At 44.2% G+C, this 15,806-nt stretch overlaps 1 protein-coding gene across 2 annotated transcripts in view; it reads left to right on the forward strand.

Moving 5' to 3' along the window:
• pax3b (paired box 3b) overlaps positions 1-15,385 on the forward strand; it is a 47,273-nt gene extending 31,888 nt beyond the window's left edge. For both annotated transcript variants that reach the window (XM_060074926.1, XM_060074925.1), the window contains exons 8-9: positions 7,239-7,434; positions 14,864-15,385. In XM_060074926.1, the coding sequence (XP_059930909.1) occupies positions 7,239-7,434; positions 14,864-14,898 (231 nt within the window). In that variant the 3' untranslated portion in view covers positions 14,899-15,385. The remainder of the gene's footprint in view (positions 1-7,238; positions 7,435-14,863) is intronic.
• The last annotated feature ends 421 nt before the right edge of the window (positions 15,386-15,806 follow it).

Genomic DNA, 15,806 nt, shown 5'->3' on the forward strand with positions numbered 1-15,806 from the left:
CAACATGGATAAGTGCATCGGCTTGCCTTGTGCAAATGTTTTTTTATTGATAACAACATTGGCATATACTGATCAAAACAGGACGATACAAAAAAAAGCCTATAGTGCAATTAAACGATGAACATACAAACATACTGCCTTTAACATAGCAGTCAAGCTACTGCTTCTTTGTTTTGAGCCAAAAAAAAAAAAAAATGTAACATTACATTTTTAAATAAAAGAATTGCGTTAATCGCGCGATAAAAAAATTAACGCCGTTAAAATTGGTTTGCGTTAACGCCGTTAATAACGTGTTTAACTGACAGCACTAGTTTTAATACTATGGCACTTGCTTGGATGTTGAGCTATTTATCAGGAAGATCAAAGAGAGTGTGTTTTGATGGTAGCCTATCAGAACGCAAGTACAATCACTGCGGGGTGCCCCAAGGAAGCTGCTTAGGTCCTTTACTCTTTATTATTTTGACAAATGATCTTCCCTGTGCTACAACTGACACCAATATGGTTACATATGCAGATGACACAACCTTGTACAGTACGGTTCCTACCTTAAATTATCTAGTAAATACCTTAAAACAGAAACTTGAGAGGGTGTCTCACTGGGTAAAAGAAAGCAAACTAGCAATGAATGCGGACAAAACAAAATGCATTCTTTCAAAAATTCTTTCAACTATCAATGTCAGGAATACCCATTGAGCAAGTTGAAAAAGCAAAACTACTTGACCATATTGATGGGATTGTAATGAAAATGGGAAGAGGCTTAGCCATGGTCAGGAAGTGCTTCCCATACTTGACATCTTCATTAATGGGTCAAGTCATACAGTCTCTGGTTTTTTGTCATCTGCATAACTGTCATATAATATGGTCAGCTGCAACTATGTCTGACCTGAACAAACTTCAACTTCTTCAGAACAGAGCAGCTAGACTGGTACTTAAATGTTCTTTACGCACTAATGTCTTATTTATGCATTCACGCCTGTCCTGGTTATCTGTCAAACAAAAGCTTCATTCTAGTCTCATTATGTTCTTTAGTTTTTAAAATCAATTAACACACATAATCATAAGACCAGGATTACCAGTAATGGCTATTTAGGGCCCAGGACCAATCTCCTCAAACATACAGTTACTTACAGATGTATATCATTCTGGAATCTGTTACCATCTCACATTCACCTCTCACAAAATAAATTGCCGTTTAAAGGCACCCAGTGCAACTTTATGTAAACATTCAATGAAAAATAAACATTCAATTTGTCTTTTTTACACGTAGTAAGTTTCAATAACTCCATACCATTACATATCGACATTCAAGGAGCAAAGATGAGACGTCATTGTGTGGTGAGAACTGATAGAAAATCGTAAACAACAACAATCGCCGGTGGGGAGAAGCCATTTTTCCATTGACTGGAAGCCTGCTTTATTTATTGTAGGTTACAAAAAATAAAGAAAATGGCGGCATTGTTGTTGTTATCGATTTTGTATCAGTTCTCACCACACAACGACGTCTCATCTTTGCTGCTTAAATGTCGGTATGTAATGGTATGGAGTTATTGAAACTTACTACGTGTAAAAAAGACTAGAAATTGAATGTTTATTTTTAAGCCTCGAAAGTTGCACTGGGTGCCTTTAAGATAGCTCCGAAGACCCACCTATTGCAGGTGTCCACATGACACCTGCATCATATTTTGAACTAATTTACTGTGAATTTACTATGACCGGCATTTTAATCTTATGTTGTACTTATTATCTTTTGTATAATGTTTGGTAATGTATGTATTCTATATGTTTTATATTGTATGCTCCTATATGGACCACAGGAAGACTAGCTACCACCTCGGCGTCAGCTAATGGGGATCCATTCAATAAACAATTGTATAAATCTATACAAAATAGCATATAAAACCATATGAAAGAACAATATCCCTGTCTGCACAAAGAAATGCCTCACTGTAAAATCCACAAACAACAGGATAAAGTAGGCTATGGTGAGGTCAATCAGTAGCAACACACAAGTTTCAGAACACAGGCTTTGGGAAACATGAGAAAAAAAATTAAGTGGTCAATGAAAAATATAAAAAGGTCACTTTATCCCATACAATTAAAACAGAAATGCACTTAAGCGGCGGGGACACATGCTGTTACTTTATGTGGTCCAAAGGCTGAATGAACCTGATCTATTTCGCAAGCTTTGTAAGTTTGTCTTCCTCTCACCCTCTTGCAAGCAAGAGCAGCCTTCTCAAGTTTTAAAGAAATGCTGTCTATCCAGTGCACCGTCATTCCTTATGAGGCACCGAAATGTGCGTTCTTATTCGATCTCGTTACAACCGTTTACTGCTTCTGCGCTCCAACACTTGAACACTCCTTCGCACAAGCAGCTACGTCACTCAAATCGATCGCAATGGCAACGTGCTGAGGCGAGCAGGCGCTGCAGACACACAGGCAGCACGCATGCACGCACCACAACAGATCAGAACTTTACACGCAGGCAAACACGGCTTGGGTAACGCAGGAAAGCGCGTTACAATAGTCTAGTAAAGTAGTGTAGTTACCGATATTTTAAATGAAATGCGTTACTTTACTTCGTTACCCAAAAAAGTAATATTATTACCCCCAACACTGCACACACACACACACACACACACACACAAACACACACACACACACACACACACACACACACACACACACACACACACACACACACACACACACACACTCGCACATACCCAGAAACACACAGACACACATACACACACGCAAATGGGTAAGACTGACAGAGTCAGGATATTTTTATGTCAAATATATTTTTTAATAATATAATGTAATATTCAAAAGTAAGGATTGTAAGTAAACATATTAGATCATTGCTTGCTTTGGCTTCCATCAACCAATGTCTGGATTCTTAAATAAAATGACATTGGTTTTTTTATGTTAAGACTTCAATTCTAACAATCGACAGTATCAATACTTATTTAACATACCATCTTAAGTTACACGAGGAGCACATCTGGGTCTGGAAAAAGTCAATTCCTAATGTCATTTTTCAGAAATACAATTCACCATTTAGAGCGCGGTCCGCTGGCGGTAACTCAGAGAGGCCCCGGTCTGAGTGTTTGAGTGCGTCTTAAACCCAGCTTCTCCATCCCTGCTGGGGACAAACTCTGGTCCCCCTCCTCCCCTGAGCGTATCCCTGAACTCCTCCGTGTTACACATGCCAGGCAGACGGCTCCGCTTACATCCACACAACGCTTGTTTACACTGGCACCATGCAAGTCAACTCCTCTCTTTAACCAAAACACCACGCGGGGAGGCCCCTCAGACAGAGGGTCTGGGGGACTATGGCCCAAAGGTGAATATCAAGAACCGATCACTAAAAACAGATATATACATGTATATATACAAATACATATATATATATATATATATATATATATATATATATATATATATGTATATATGTATGTATATACTGTTCATATTTATGTATATATGCATATGTGTATGTATATACTGTATATATATATATATATATATATGTATATTGCTGAGTTCTTCAAGGGAAGTGATCGAATCCAAAGGAATAGCTTTAAAGGGACTTTATTTGTATAAAGTATTTTCGGTATGGTAAACTGATACTCTGAAGCAAAGAGAGATTGAAGATGTATTCTAAGCACGTGCTGAGCGTCTCCTAGCTGATCAAAAACATAAACCCATCTATGTCTAATAGCTGCCGAGAAGATTCTGAAAACAATACTCGATCTGTAGGCTGTTATGGTCTGAACAGCGCGGTCCGGAAGTAGTGGGGGGAGCCGATGTGGGGTAACCCTCGGTTTTCTCGCCTGGTCTGTGGTGCTGCCTTCTGTGGCTAAAGTATTTATTGCAGCCTTCAGTACGGTCTTGCTCCCCTTGTGGCTATGTATGGTATTTACGGCTTATATGTTTGGTCCTACTTCATTGGGTCTATGTGTGGGTAGCTTAGATTCTTAAAATACGTAACAATATATACATATGTGTATATATATATATATATGTGTGTGTTTTTTTAAGGCGTTACACGTGCGTAACATTACATTGCACTACGTCATTCTGCAATGAGCTTTTATCCTATACGACTCAGAATAAACACATTTTCCATTTGTAATATGTGCGCAGACTCAGCCTATGCATTCTTTAAATAAAAACAGGACTGCGCATGTGGTAAAGTGGGTATGAGGCATTTTTAAGGCGGCCGCAGATCAAAGTGATGTGTCAGGTGGTCTCTCTTCATCACCGCCACATTCTGGGAACATTACATGCCATTGCACTATGTAATTATGCAATGAGCTATTATCCTATACGATTCAGAATAAACACATTTTCCATTTGTAATATGTGCGCAGACGCAGCCTATGCATTCTTTAAATAAAAACAGGATAGAGATAGGGAGAGAGGGAGAGAGAGAGAGGAGAGAGTGGCTGCAGAGGTAAAGTGGGACATGAGGCGTTTTAAAGGTGGCCGCAGGTCAAAGTGACATGGCAGGCGGATCCTCTTCATCACCACCGCATTCTGCGTAACATTACATGGCATTGCATAACGTCATTATGCAATGAGCTTTTATCCTATACGACTCAGAATAAACACGTTTTCCATTTGTAATATGTGCGCAGTATGCATTCTTTAAATAAAAAAAGGATTGAGCACGTAGGGTCAAGACGTGACAAGAGTAGTGAGCATATTCATATGGAACGCACACAGACACACAATCTCAGGCTAATCGTGACTGATACTCTGATGTTATGTTTCACAGGACAGAGACAGAGCACCAGTGTCCTACAGTCTCATGTTATGTTTCACAGGACAGAGACAGAGCACCAGTGTCCTACAGTCTCATGTTATGTTTCACAGGACAGAGACAGAGCACCAGTGTCCTATAGCCTCATGTTATGTTTCACAGGACAGGGACAGAGCACCAGTGTCCTATAACCTCATGTTATGTTTCACAGGACAGGGACAGAGCACAAGTGTCCTTTAGTCTCATAGGAGACTATAGGAGAGAGAGTTCATCTCTCAAAAGAGAGAGATCTGTAGAGAGAGAGAGGCAGAGAGCGAGAGAGGGAGCAGTGTTTGAATTACGCCACCAGCTTCGGGGGGGTCAGTATTTCCACTGGGTGGGCGATGGCGTCATTAGAAAGCCATGCCTGTATATTCATAACTACATCATTACAAAGTTAAAGTGTGTAGCATACATTCTTCTGAAATTGCATAAAATGCCTATGCCAGGTACATTCTTCAGAAATTGTATAAAATGCCTATGCCAGGTAGCTAATTCTGGAGAAAGAAACACATGCTAACTGATATCTTGGGGAAACAACTAACAACACCAAGAAAGGATTATTGGAGCATTTTCGTGATTGCTCATTCACGTGACCTGCAGGTTGGGGCAGCAGCGCGCTGAATCTGGGCAGGAGGCTAACTGACGTGACTGACAATAGTGAGTGGGCTAAAAAAACGAATTTAGGCGACTTGCATTTTTTCACAACTCATAAGGAACCTCCACCTTGATACCGTAGCTCTCCACGAGGCTCTATTGGTAACGACAAACACACAAAACCTGCATCGCTGCCAGTACGTGTTTCGTATTGGAGCAATTGTCGATTGTTGTCAAGTAAACAAAAGTCAAAGAAGCTGAAGGAGCAGAAAGGGTACAGTCCACTGAAGGGGTGTTTGAAATCGTATGATTATTCCTTGCATGATGAGCACAGATTGAGAAATAAAACATAACCAAACACTTCACGCATCAAGTATTTCAGTACCCCCCAAACTGTCGGTTTAGTCCCTTTTAAGAGGGTCCAAATCCCATTCGAGGGGGTCAGACCCCCCCATCCGCCCCGTAATTCGAACCCTGGGAGGGAGAATATGGGAAGTTGGGAACACAGCTTTATATTTAATATTTTAAAGGTAAATGTCTCTTGGAAGCACAACTTCCTGGTCCAATTCAACATGGACGCCTTCTTTCAAGTCCGCCTCAACCCAACCCTTAACCCCAACCCTTCCCCGTGGTTGGGAAATTATTTAAGCAGCACCATGTGTGTGTGTGGATGTAGAATAACATGTCACTTAGAGGGCCAAGAGGGCCCAAAGAGTAGCATGAACCTGCTTCTTATTAGGACAGCCAGAGGAGCCCTGGGGTCCACACTCAGAGAGAGAGAGAGAGAGAGAGAGAGAGAGAGAGAGAGAGAGAGAGAGAGAGAGAGAGAGAGAGAGAGAGAGAGGAACAGGGAGAGAAAGAGAAAGGAGAGAGAGGATAGAGATAGGGAGAGAGAGAGGAGAGACAGAGTGGCTGCAGAGGTAAAGTGGATATGAGGAGTTTTTAGGTGGCCGCAGGTCAAAGTGACGTGTCAGGTTGTCTCTCTTCATCACCGCCGCATTCTGGGAACAATTAATTGATGACGGATAGATGATGTTCTTCTTAAGAGTGTATGTGTGTGAATATGTGCACACATATGGAAAGGGGGGTTTGTTTTCAGGTTGGTTTTGACCCAATCACAGACGGTTCGACCCGCGGCTCTTTTCCGTCGTTCCCCCCTACCCCCCCGCGCCCTTAATGTGATTATACAGCTCTAATGAAGAGCAGGTCAGCAGGCTGGATCTCATTCCATGGTTCTGGAGCCTGCTGTGTCCCTTATCGCTATCTTCAGCACATCTCTTATCACCGGCCTCCTCCTGGGCGGCGGCCCGGACAACTTCAGGATAAGTGGGGCCTTTAGTCTGAGACAAATTGCCTAATTCTTCCTCTTTGGTGCTAGCCTCTCTCTCTCTCTCTCTCTCTCTCTCTCTCTCTCTCTCTCTCTCTCTCTCTCTCTCTCTCTCTCTCTCTCCCCTCATCCTCTCTCTCTTTCTCTCTCTCTCTCTCCCTCTCTCTCTTTCTCTCTCTCTCTCTCTGGCAGATTTTCTTTGTTTGTGTGTGTGTATGGGTGCACGTGTGTGTGTGTGTGTGTGTGTGTGTGTGTGTGTGTGTGTGTGTGTGTGTGTGTGTGTGTGTGTGTGTGTGTGTGTGATGATACACGATGTGCTTATTTGGTCCAATAGCGAGCATAATATTATTTATATCCGAGGCCTGGTCAAGAAACACATACAATATCAGCCTACTTATTACGAATCTGATACCAAACCCTCCTTTAGGCCACTTTAAGATGGCCCTCCAAGGCCAGACTGTCTTGCTGATGGCTAACCACTGGTACCATGCGGGTGTGTCTCTCCAGGTGATGGGTCTCCTGAACCCCGGCGGCACACCCCTCCAGCCCCAGAGCGAATACTCCCTCTCCCCGCCCACCACCAACTGCAGCCTGGGTAGCGGGTCGGTCTCCACGCCTAGCTCCCAGACCTACTGCCCGGCCTCCTACGGGGCCTACAGCGTGGACCACGTGGCCTCCTACCAGTATGGCCAGTATGGACAAGGTAAGGTCTACACGATACACATTCTTATCGGACTGAGACTGAATATGCAATGACGGTAGCAACCGAACGGAGGCCTTAAACAGGGCTTCACGCGTCCGTTTACTTCGAAAGACTGCGCCATTCATTAGAGAGGTGTCGATAAACGCATAATGACTAGGCAACAAACGGAGAGGACGCTGGCGCTGTCTGTTCGCCGCTTCTCCAAGCAATTTTTGGGCCAATTTTGGCCAATTTTATTTTAAAAAGTGATTTTTTGTGGACATATAATCTCTACTTGGTTCCCTGCAAGCTACATCAGCGACGAAAAGCAAGCTTATGGACTGTCTTTAGTTGTTCCAGTGTTATTGTGAAGAGCCGTGTAGCTCACTTGCTATTTTGGCGTCCCTAGCAACGGCTAAAAACAACGGCTAAAAACAAGTAGCCGATGTGACATTTTCCTGGTCACTGCTGGCGTTTTTTTTTCGGTGATCCTGGTGAGGAATATGCCCTGGTCAACCTGCTAAGCTGTCTCTACTGTCTCGTGGATTTTCTGCACTGCCTCCCAGCTCTTCCCCAGATGCTTCGGGTCCGTACCTAGCTGCTAACAGGCTAACATCACTCTGGCTGGTTCGATGTTGACGTACTTCGCTCCATCCCACCCTGTATTTCCACCATTAAGCAGCTAGGACTATTGCGTAGACCTCGATATATCCACAGAGGCTCAGGGAGAAACTTTATTCATGGTCATCACATCCATTAGGTCCGCTGAGACGGCTGAGGGCAAAAGACGTAACATCGCGAGATCCCCGCACTCCCGGCTGGATAGATTTCATGGAGTGGATTCCAACCTGCGCGGAGTGGATTTTAAGGCTCTGCGACCTGTACAGAGAATAACCCCACAGTCACTGGTCAAATTTGAACTTTTCAACACTCAATCCTTAAATAATAAATCCAGCTTGATTGAAGAGCATATCAGGGAAAAAGGACTTGACTTCATGTGTCTAACAGAAACCTGGCACCAGCCAGAGGTTTACTCTGCCCTAAACGAAGCCTGTCCCCCAGGCTACAGTTACTTGGAGGCAGCCCGCAGAACTGGACGCGGTGGTGGCCTAGCTGTCATCCACAAACAGGACCTGGAGTTGTCCCCCATGGTGCTGCCTACAACTTCCTCCTGTGAATGTCTTGCATTCACATGCAAGCCCCCCCATCCCATGACTGTTCTACTCATATACAGGCCCCCAAAACCCAACTCTGCTTTCATCCTGGAAATGTCTGATCTCCTCACAACACTCTGTACTACCTCTGCCAATACCATCATTCTGGGTGATATTCATGTTGACACCCCCTCATGCCAGCCCGCTGCTGATTTTCTTCAGCTGCTAGACTCCCTCAACCTACAACAACATGTTGATGCCCCCACACACTCCAGAGGACACACATTTGACCTGGTCATCTCAAACTCCGCCCCCATCAGCAACCTACAGGTCTATGATCTTGGCGTCTCGGATCACAGAGTTGTGTCAATGGAGCTCCCTTTTCCTTCCTCCCACACCAAACCAATACGGCAGATCCACTTCAGGAATGTGAAAAATATCAACATGGATGCCCTGGCCCTGGACCTTCAACATCTCTCCTCTGGCTCAACTGACTCCCTCTCTGTTGCTGACTCAGTGGACTTATACAACCAGTCCCTGAGCAGTCTCCTGGATCTCCACGCCCCCTTAACATCGAGGTCAGTCTCCTTCTCGCGCTCCGCACCCTGGTACACCAGTGAACTACGTACAATGAAGGCGGCTGGGCGTGTCCTTGAGCGGCGACTCAAGGCCTCTGGTCTGACGGTTTACAAACAGGCATACAGGGAACACAGGAGGGCATATGCTGAAGCCCTGAATAATGCACGGTCCAGGTTCTATTCCACAATAATCAACAATAGCCCTGGTAACTCCAAACAGCTCTTTTCAACTATCAATCACCTTCTCAAACCCCCTTTACCATCCAAATCTGATGTCACCACGGAGAGGTGCAACATGCACATCAACTTTTTTAAACAAAAAGTGAATAACATCCGCTCACACCTCTCCACCACTACTGTCCTGCCCCTTCCAACTGCTGACCCACCGATTGACTCTGTCCAGACCCTCTGCTCCATCTCCAGCATCACAAAGGAAGAGGTGGAGGACGTCATCAGGAAAATGAAGCCATCCACCTGTGCACTAGACCCCTTCCCTACAGCTCTGCTGAAGGCCAACATCTCTGCTGTCTCTCCACTCATCACCAATATCATTAACCACTCCCTCCTGGCCGGCCATATCCCATCTGCATTAAAAACTGCTGTCATCAGACCAACATTAAAAAAACCTACCCTTGATCCAGAAGTCCTCTCCAACTACAGGCCCATCTCAAATCTCCCATTTTTGTCAAAAGTTCTGGAAAAAACAGTTGCAGCACAACTCCAGGATCACCTCATACAACATCACTTGTTTGAAAATTCCAGTCTGGTTTCCGCTATGGCCACAGTACAGAAACAGCCTTGGTCAGGGTCACAAATGACCTCCTGATGGCAGCAGACACCGGCTCCCCATCTCTCCTCATCCTCCTGGACTTAACAGCTGCTTTTGATATGGTTGACCACAATATTCTCCTTCACCGCCTGCAATACACCAATGGACTATCAGGAAATGTAAAGAACTGGTTCACCTCGTACCTCACTGACAGAACTGAGCACGTTGCCCTGGGCAAAGCAAAATCACACACCAACAACGTCACCTGCGGTGTCCCCCAGGGCTCGGTGTTGGGCCCCACACTGTTCTCACTGTACATGCTCCCCCTGGGTAGTGTCATTAGCAGGCATGGCTTATCTTACCACTGCTATGCTGATGATACACAGCTCTACATCAGGACAACCCCCACTTCTTCTGCCCCTCTGCCAACATCCACACTGACCACCTGCCTGGAGGAGATAGAGGCGTGGATGAAGCTCAACTTCCTACAACTTAACAGCCATAAAACGGAAGCCATCCTTGTTGGCACGCCACATCAGCTCCGCTCCCCCACCATCACCAATATCACCTTCTCTGGCCAAAACATCCCCCTTTCCACATCCGTCACCAACCTCGGTGTTAAAATGGACCCACAACTTAATTTTGACACCCACATCAAACACCTCTGTAAGACAGCATTATACCACCTCAGGAACATCGCCAAACTCCGCCAATCACTCACCCTGGCTGATGCAGAGAAGCTTGTCCATGCCTTTGTCTCCTCCAGGTTGGACTGCTGCAATGCACAGAGGCTCCAATACATTCAAAACAGTGCTGCCAGGGTCCTGATGAGGGTGCGCAAGCATGACCACATCACCCCCATCCTGAAATCACTGCACTGGCTCCCTGTCCCACTCAGAATTGAGTACAAGGTCTCCCTCCTCACCCACCAGTGCCTTCACGGACTTGTCCCCCTCTTCCTTCAGGAACCCCCCCCCCCGACAACCTCACGTACACTCCGTTCAGGATCCACTCACACCCTCCAAACCCGACATACGAAGCTGTGCACCATGGGTGATCGGGCCTTTTCTGCTGCTGCCCCTAGACTATGGAACGCCCTCCCTGACCATCTGAGGGCTCCACAGACTACAGCTCTTTTTAAACGGAACCTCAAAACCCATCTCTTTAAAAGAGCATTTAGCTTTTCTTTGAGGTTCCCCCTTTTAATATTATTATTATTATATATATTTTTTTTTCTCTGAAGCACTTTGAGATTCTTGAATATAAAGTGCATTATAAATAAAATGTATTATTATTATTATTATTATTATTATAATGTAATAATAAATAATGTGGAAACCCCAGTCGATAATGTAACACATTTCTGAGCGCATAATATGATAACATTTTGCCTATAATGTTACAGGGTATAACATTTTGGTTCAACTATTATCTATACTATTATGTTCCTCCTTACGTTATGAAGCAAGCATAATAATTTTCTACCTATAAGCCGTTTTCACACATTTTTATATCAGGAGATTCTACCCTGAGGGTGATTCACACTTAATGCTTTATAGGTGGACATCAATGTAATTTAGACCTCAGTAGAATCAATGGGGGGTTCAGGGGAGGTGGGCTTGCAAGGGACGGGATATGACGTAGGGTCTAAGTTCGCAAGAGGACGGATAAGTGTGGCCACTGTCACTGTAGTTTGTTTGACCGGAGACAAAATGGAGGCAGAACGGGCAGAACTCATTGCGATCATCTGAAATGTTGCTAAATTGATGCATCATATATTCCGTTGCATCCACAAAATCCGAAGCATTGATCGATGAAAGATTGGAGCATGAGTTAAAGACGAATAGAAGAAACGACGCAGAAGAAAGGTGTCACGAACGACTGGTTTAACAGAGAAAGAGAGCATATTTTTTTGCTTCATTTCACATATAACTAACACTTCGACAATTGTAGTTGCTTTCTGTGTTTAACTGAGAAAACAGGAAGTGGAAGGACGGGACCCTATAACTTTCTGCTGACTGTTGTCAGTAATACTAATAAAAAAACATTTTCTATCACGTGCAGCTGTGGACAGATTTATTGTTTTATTATATGATGTGTACTTTTAGGGTTATGATAAGACCTATCTTTTAGCGTTCACCACAAATGCAGTGCTAACATTTTAATATTTTTTAAACATTCAGCGAACAAAAGGCAACAGGATGATTATCATTCAGGGGGCCACTCAATAACATGCAGAAGCGTCATCAACACGCCCACTGAAGTGGTGTGAGGAATACTGACATTGTACTCTTCATTCACATATATGGTCATTTACATTTCCTACGGAGAGAATACTACCTCAGGGGTAGTACTATTTATATGATTTTCAGGGTACAAATATCAGGATATGTTGTTCACACATACGGCCCATCAGGAGAATATCAGGACTTACACGTGTGTCTGAAATCAGCTAGTGTGTGAGCATTTGATTACATTATTAAACGATATATCAATATATATATATATATATATATATATATGCGACAGGCCTGCTTTATATGGTACTAAGATGTACCTTGCCAACCTACTTCCTGTCTACGTGAGTGTACATGGTCCTGCAAGATGTGGGGGGTTTTCAGAGAAGGGCAGCTAATCTGGAAGTATATCAAAATATTTATATATATATATATATATATATATATATATATATATATATATATTTATATATATACACCTATAAATATAGCCTACACCTCTATATATATAAATATATAAATATTTAGACCAATAATGATGAAATATTTATGAGTAACATTAACATTACCGACTTTATCATCTGAAATTAAAACAGTCTTCTGTGGTGGTTTTAGAATATTGTTTTTGCTTTTTCAAGGAAACATCTGCTTTATGGGTCTGTTTAACCATTTCTTCTTGGTTGGACTCTGAGCACAGTGATTTGTAAATGTTAAAAGCCAGATGTGTCTTATTAGTTAAAAAGAAGTATGTCGTTTTCACATTAAGTAGAAATCCAAGCACAAATTTTATTTGATTTTGGACTTTTTACACGTTAAAATATTCACTGAAAAATAATTGTACTGCTTGGTTGCAATACATGTACAGAGTAAGAGACAGAGTGAGAGATTGTGGAAGGAGAAGGAAAAAGAGACAATTTTTTAAGGTTTATAGATTTTGAAATCACACCATTTCATTAAATTAGGTTGAACTCAAAATGCTCTTGCAATATACAATTAAGGACTTGGTTTAGAAGTTGTCTGAACCAATAATTAATAATGCCAAACAATATATAATCTTATTAGTGTGTCAGGTTTGGTCATCATCACATTTCTGACCCAATACAAAACAATTTTGCTCTGCAAATGTATGCTTCCTTTTAAAGACAAGATTGTAGTGGGAGGAGAGTTTAATGTGGACGAGTATTCAAAGTATGAATAAAAAATTGGACAATGTGTAGAGATGCAGTCAAGCCAGTACCAGTTTGTTTTAATTTTGAATAATTTGTATAAAACAGAAAAATCATCTATAATTTGCTCAAATAAAATGAACAGTTAATTGTTTTAAGGTTTGAAATAATGTGGTTTTAAATTGTAAAGGTTTTATATTATATGAGCTTGAGTGAGCAAGGACCTTTCAATCAAATAATTTAGTTAGCCACAGTCGACATCAGTGTGATATGCGTACACAGTATTACCAGATGGCCTCCCCTCAGCTAGGAGTACTCAACAGACATCTACCTGGGTCCAACAGGGAGGGGGTGGACTTCATTTCAAATTACCGTTAGTACCGGGGTAAATGTTGACTTCAAACAAACTTCTTCCAGAAATATGGAAGAAAACAATTTTTTCTTTTGCTTTTCCCTACTTTCCCCCCCAACCCCGATTATGGTCCATAGAAGGTGAACCAATCAGGCTCATCAACTGATCGTATGACTACCCCCTCTCTCTCTGTACACTGAAACCACTTCAAAGCCATGGGTTAACGGGCCCTGCATCAGCGGCATCTATCGAAGATATCTGAGCAAGTATCCGAGAGCGGTAACTGTCTAATGACATATCTCGCTGGGATCTCTGCAGGCTAAGATGTGAGTTGTGAGGGCATCACACAGGAAACACCCTCGTTACGTTGCATTTGATAAGCATTCACAAACACACACACACACACACACACACACACACACACACACACACACACACACACACACACACACACACACACACACAAACACGCATGAAGTGTGCGATGCAGTTCAGACTGGTGCATCTTGATGTGGTTAATCAGTGTGAGTGGATCGCCGGTGTACGGCCGGCCCTGCACAGGCCGAGGAAAGTGCTCTTCCAGGGGCTGGGTGGATCCTAAGGGCCTCTGGCAGCGGGGCTATTGGAACCAGGTGGTTGGTGAGGTCAGCTGGGGAACCAGTTTCAAGCAGTGCTGTACGCTTGTCGCAAATGATATGGGGCTAGGCTAGCTTCTTTTAAATTACCTATGCAGAGATCAACGTCACCTTTCTCTCATTTTGATGCATTACGTGCAGGTAACACTTTTGCTGAAAGTGCTGAAAATAAAGAAGTGCTGTTGTTGTGTGGGGCGTGCATTGATTCGATCATACAGTGCAGGCAGCTTGACCAAAGCAGCCCATGTTGGAGCCATCCCCGTTCTGCGGCCGGTTCTCCGTTGGCAGACGTTGTACTTCCAGCCTAAACCTCCAGTCGAGCAATAATGTCTCCACACCGGGTCGCTCCGTCGTTTCCCCTCTCGTTGATTCCTTGGTAAACTGCCAAGGAATCAACATGATCTGTTCACACCTCGCACTGCACTAGGCTGCACTAGGCTGTGCGTTGGTGGAAAGGCATCCCAAACCACGTGGCTAGACTGTACAGCCTCCCTTTCCTTTCTCACTTATGTCAAAACTAATATATCATACTTACCTTAATGGATCCCCTCTTTTCTAGGTGCCCTTCCTTACCTGAGGCCTGAGATCACCTAAGGACTTGGAGCGGACCTCATGAGGAACACCCCGCGTGCGTGTGCGTGAGTGTGCATGTGTGTGTGTGTGTGTGTGTGTGCGTGCGTGTTTACGTGCGTGCTTGTGTGTGCCTGTGTGCTTGTGTGTGTGTGCCTGCGTGCGTGCATGCTTGCGTGTGCGTGTGTGTGTACACAGATGGTGTTCTTCAACTCACAGCTGGGTCCGCCCATGAAGCTCTCCACATCCTCCCCCTCCTCCCCGATCCCTACCCCCCTCTTTCTCTCTTTGTCTCCCCCGCTTGTCCCCTGGGCTCTGGTGATGTGAGGCGACACTGGGGCAGGAGCATGGCGTGAGCAGGCGGGCCCGCTGGACGCTCCTCTTCAAGGAAAGGCCTTTGGAGGGGTCAGGGGTGACCTCAGAGAGAGTGACAGATGAGAGAGTGGAACAGAGAAGGGTGGGGGGGGGGAAAGAAACCTTTGAGGGGGACACGGCTGTATCGATCACTGGGGGGGGGGGGGGGGGGGGGGGGGGGGGGGGGGGGGGGGGGAGAGCCTACCGTAGCCCCCGACTTGCGCCCTGAAAGATTTCAGCTGGTCACAAGTCATGACCAAGAGACACTTGAGAAACCAAGAAAAAGTGAGAGCAGTTTAAACTAAAGGAACGCCCCCCCCCCCCCCCCCCCCCCCCCTGTCTCTGCCCTCCTCCCTCTCCTCCTCTACAAAGTGTCTTAAGAGGTACCATGGCCTTTAAAACACTCAGGAACAAATGCACCTAACGCAGCCTCTCTCGGGGGGGGGGGGGGGCAACACATGTGCCTTTAAGAGACTTATTAGGTCAGAAGCAAGCGGAAAGCCCCACTAATCCTCTGTAACATCAGATACAGTGGTATCAAAGGTATGAAGACAACACACAGCCCACGGTACGAGGCG

The sequence above is a fragment of the Gadus macrocephalus genome, chromosome 16 (assembly GCF_031168955.1).
Source record: "Gadus macrocephalus chromosome 16, ASM3116895v1".
Lineage (NCBI taxonomy): Eukaryota > Metazoa > Chordata > Actinopteri > Gadiformes > Gadidae > Gadus > Gadus macrocephalus.